General features: G+C 34.0%; 1 protein-coding gene and 1 pseudogene across 1 annotated transcript; both read left to right on the top strand.

Annotated features, from left to right (window-relative positions):
• LOC100816741 (22.7 kDa class IV heat shock protein-like) overlaps nucleotides 1–767 on the top strand; it is a 937-nt pseudogene extending 170 nt beyond the window's left edge.
• Nucleotides 399–2,820, top strand: LOC121173070 (putative serine/threonine-protein kinase-like protein CCR3). Its single transcript, XM_041006847.1, has 3 exons — nucleotides 399–422; nucleotides 1,765–1,945; nucleotides 2,144–2,820. Exons 1-3 carry the CDS (start codon nucleotides 399–401, stop codon nucleotides 2,764–2,766), a joined length of 828 nt encoding a protein of 275 aa, XP_040862781.1. The 3' UTR covers nucleotides 2,767–2,820.
• Nucleotides 2,821–3,985: the final 1,165 nt, after the last annotated feature.

The raw sequence follows: 3,985 nt of genomic DNA, 5'->3' as shown, positions 1-3,985 counted from the left end.
CCAAATACCCTCTTGGCTTATCTATGGTCTAATCATTTCCTGATCCATTTCGCGTGTTAGAGCAAATCCCATTTGGGGTTGACAAAGATGAAACATCACAGCTCTATCATCACATGCAAGAGTGGATTGGAAGGAGACACCAGAAGGGCATGTCATAATGCTAGATGTGCCAGGGTTGAAGAGAGATGAGATCAAGATAGAAGTGGAAGGGAATAGAGTGCTGAGAGTGATTGGAGAAAGGAAGAGGGAAGAGGAGAAGGAAGGGGATCACTGGCATAGAGTGGAGAGATCCTATGGCAAATTCTGGAGGCATTTCAAGGTGCCAGACAATGTGGACTCTCAAGGTCAATTATAAGATTTATTTGTATAACTATGCACATTTAAGTACAATTCATGGAATGAGGGAAAATGACAAGATCAATGTAAGCATGCCTATTCTTTTGTTCAATAAAACTTTTTTTAACCTATGAGATTAACTGTTATGGTTGTTATATTGCTTTGGTTTTTACAATTTGATTTTATTGCTGAAAATATTGTTTTTAGATTATATTTTTTGAAGTTGTAATCATTCTATATTCTTTAAGTTTGTTTACTGGCTTTTTTTTCACAGATCAAACATATTGAGAACAAAAAATGTCATGGATGCGTCGTGAGGGATACAGAATTTACTTAGTTTTTTTTTCTCTTATTCTTATTTGATATTATCCCTATAATTAGTTTTTCTTGCTTCAAATAGGTATTTTAATATTTTCTTTAATTTCAATGGATCAAAATGTTACTTTTACTTACTTCTTAATTCTGGTGATAAATTTTTTATATAATTTTTAAAGTTGCTTACTTTTTTAATTTTCTTCTATCTTAAAGTTTTGTTGTGTACAGAGCATGTATATATATTAACCTCCATTCTTTCCATCATCTAATTCCTTGTACAACATTCCATCATGTCTCAACTGTGAACAGTGTAATCAAATATGGAAAAATACCAAAAAATAAAAAAGTAACATTTTATGCATAACTTGTTTAGATGTTATTCCTTATGGTTCGAGTAATAATAACGATTTTTTTTGCATAAAACAAAGAGGGGAACGAGCAACAATTTGAAGGTTGTACATTCAGGAACTAAAGAATTCAAAATAGCTAGTAATAAGAGGGATTTGTTTTTGGGATTTTCTGAGCACCAAGAGCGGCTACGCAAGAAGCTTGCACTTGACGAGGGAAGGATATTTGCAGCTAATGAACAACTTTCTTAACTATTTGTCCTTCAGATTTGACTAATTCTTTTGCTAATATGTAAATATAAATAGTATAAGGCTATGGCTTATGGACATGGTCTTTTTTACCCCTAACAATTTTAGAAGTAAATATAGACCATGTTTTTACGCCATAGCCTTATACTATTGTCATTTACATATTAACAAAAAGAAACAGGAAAGTCTGAAGGACAAATAGTTAACAAAGTTGTTCATTAGCTGCAAATATCCTTCCCTCCTCAAGTGCAAACTTCTTGCGTAGCCGCGCTTGGTGCTCAGAAAATCCTAAAAACAAATCCCTCTTATTACTAGCTATTTTGAATTCTTAAGTTCTTGAATGTACAACCTTCAAATTGTTGCTCGTTCCCCTCTTTGTTTTATGCAAAAAAAAAAATCGTTATTATTACTCAAAGAATAACATCTAAACAAGTCATTAAGTCAATGTTACTTTTTCATTTTTTGGTATTTTTTAATTACAATTTTACTTCAATATCTATTTTTTTCATCTACTTAGGTCGAGGATGTTGATGAAGAGAAGGAGAAGGAAGAAAAAAAGAAAAAGAAGATTAAGGAAGTGTCACATGAATGCTCCTTGGTGAACAAGCACAAGCCCATTTGGATGAGAAAGCCTGAGGAGATGACAAAGGAGGAGTATTCTGCCATAATGAACAGCAGTTCAATCAGTTTAATAAGGAGTATGACAAAGGAGGAGTATTCTGCCAAGTTCTATCTCTACCATTAATAAGGTCTGCCCAGCCACCATAATTTCTTTAAAATACATTCACCTATTGACGTCCCTTATGTTGTCTAACTAATTTTGAGAGTTATGATGCATGTTCTTTTGAGCGTCTAGCCTATGCCCATTTATACTTGTAAATTAAAATTATTTGCAGGCAACTACTTGCATGACAAGGGTAGCAGTGTCTTGAATTCGTGGAAAATGAGGATTAGAATTGCTTTGGATGCCTCTCGAGGAATACAATATCTTCATAATTATGCAGATTCATTTATTATTCACGGAGATATCAAGTCTTCCAACATTCTTCTTGATGCCAGCTGGACGGCAAGAGTATCTGATTTTGGATGGAAGTTTATGAGAAACAAACAACGTATAATTGAGAACACTGATCCTGAGTACGTTATTCGAGGTGCATTGTCAGCAGAGAGTGATGTGCATGGGCTTGGAGTTGTACTGTTTGAACTTCTAACAGGAAAGAGACCTACATTCGTGTACGGGGAAGATGGAGGCACCCTATTAAGTAGAAAACATTTGGTAGACTTTGCTGTGACTGCTATTTCAAATGGATTTTTGGAGAAATTTTTGGATCAAAGGGCTGGACAACCCGATGTGAATGAAGCAGAAGCAGTAAAGTTAGTGGCTGATACCGCTATCCGTTGTGTGAATTTGAAACTGAAAGATAGACCAACCATGGCTGACATTGTAGTCAGATTAGAGCGGGCTTTGGCTATTTGTGATTATGATAGCATTTTCAGGGCTTTGGTTTCGAATTGTTAACTCAAAATATGGTGAACCTTCGGGCTTTATCTATGAAAACTAGATCAGCTGAACCTTCGGGCTTATATTCAACTAGATCAGCTTATAGATTGTTAACTATTGCTAACAGAGATGTACCTTAGGCTAATATTTTCAAGACAATTTTGAGGCTTAACATTCCCCAAGAGCTGTTATTTGAGTTATGGTTTCGGGTGGGAATCTATGAGGTGGAAGCGGGTGGTCGGTCCCCTAGCAGCCTCTCCAGCATCTCACTTCATCCACTTCTGTGAAGGCTTTGGAGCTGGGAGGAATGAAATCAGATGGCCCAGATGGTGGATTGCTTTAACAAGCTCAATTTGGAAGCATAGGAATCTATTCATTTTCCAAGGCAACAGATTTGAACCACCAAAAGTCATGGAAGATGCATTGGTCATTTATCATTTTTTTAGTTCTAAGACATGTTAAATGTGTCTCTGTCTTACACATCAGACATTTTATTTATATGTGATAGACATGTAACAATTTATAGTAATTTATAAACATAATTTATACTACCAGTTAGTATAGTGAAAATTCGTCCTACTAACTAGATAACTTCATTTACGAAATTCATTTCCTAGGCATGTTTATATCATAATCAAATAACTAAAATAGTTAAACTAATCAAACAAATTATCAACAGACCAAATAATTGTTAAATTCACAGAATGCAAACACAAAAGCATAGTCATCATTCATAAGAAAATAGTATTTTTTTTGGAGATGCAAACACAACTAAGGTATGTTAAGCATGCAAACTTACAATGAGAGCTGTTTCCTGGTGATGATCCCTCACTTGCTGTAATGGTCCTGTTCCAGAAAAACCCATCAATTAGGAACATGAAATGTCATCTGTGAAATTTCAGACTACAACACACACTAAGCAAAACGACATTTCAAAAGCAAACATAATGTTGACATTACAACTATGAATTTATGGGCGGGGCTAGCTAGTTAATTAGTATTTATTTTATACTACGAAATGAGTGAAAGGAGTATTAATTTATCAAGACACATCAGACTATTATTTAATACTACTACTTTTAGAGAAAAAATATACTTATTTATTCATATAAAAATTAAAGATAAAATCAGTTTTTGTTTTTTATTATACATTTTATTTAGTTTTAATCCTTACTATCTTATCAGGAATGAGATATAATAAGTCATATGGACCGGTAGATGTAAATGAACTTACTAA

The sequence above is a fragment of the Glycine max genome, chromosome 11 (assembly GCF_000004515.6).
Source record: "Glycine max cultivar Williams 82 chromosome 11, Glycine_max_v4.0, whole genome shotgun sequence".
Taxonomy (NCBI): domain Eukaryota; kingdom Viridiplantae; phylum Streptophyta; class Magnoliopsida; order Fabales; family Fabaceae; genus Glycine; species Glycine max.
Note: the sequence above shows the minus strand (reverse complement) of the source record. Positions and strands in the feature narration are given on the sequence as shown.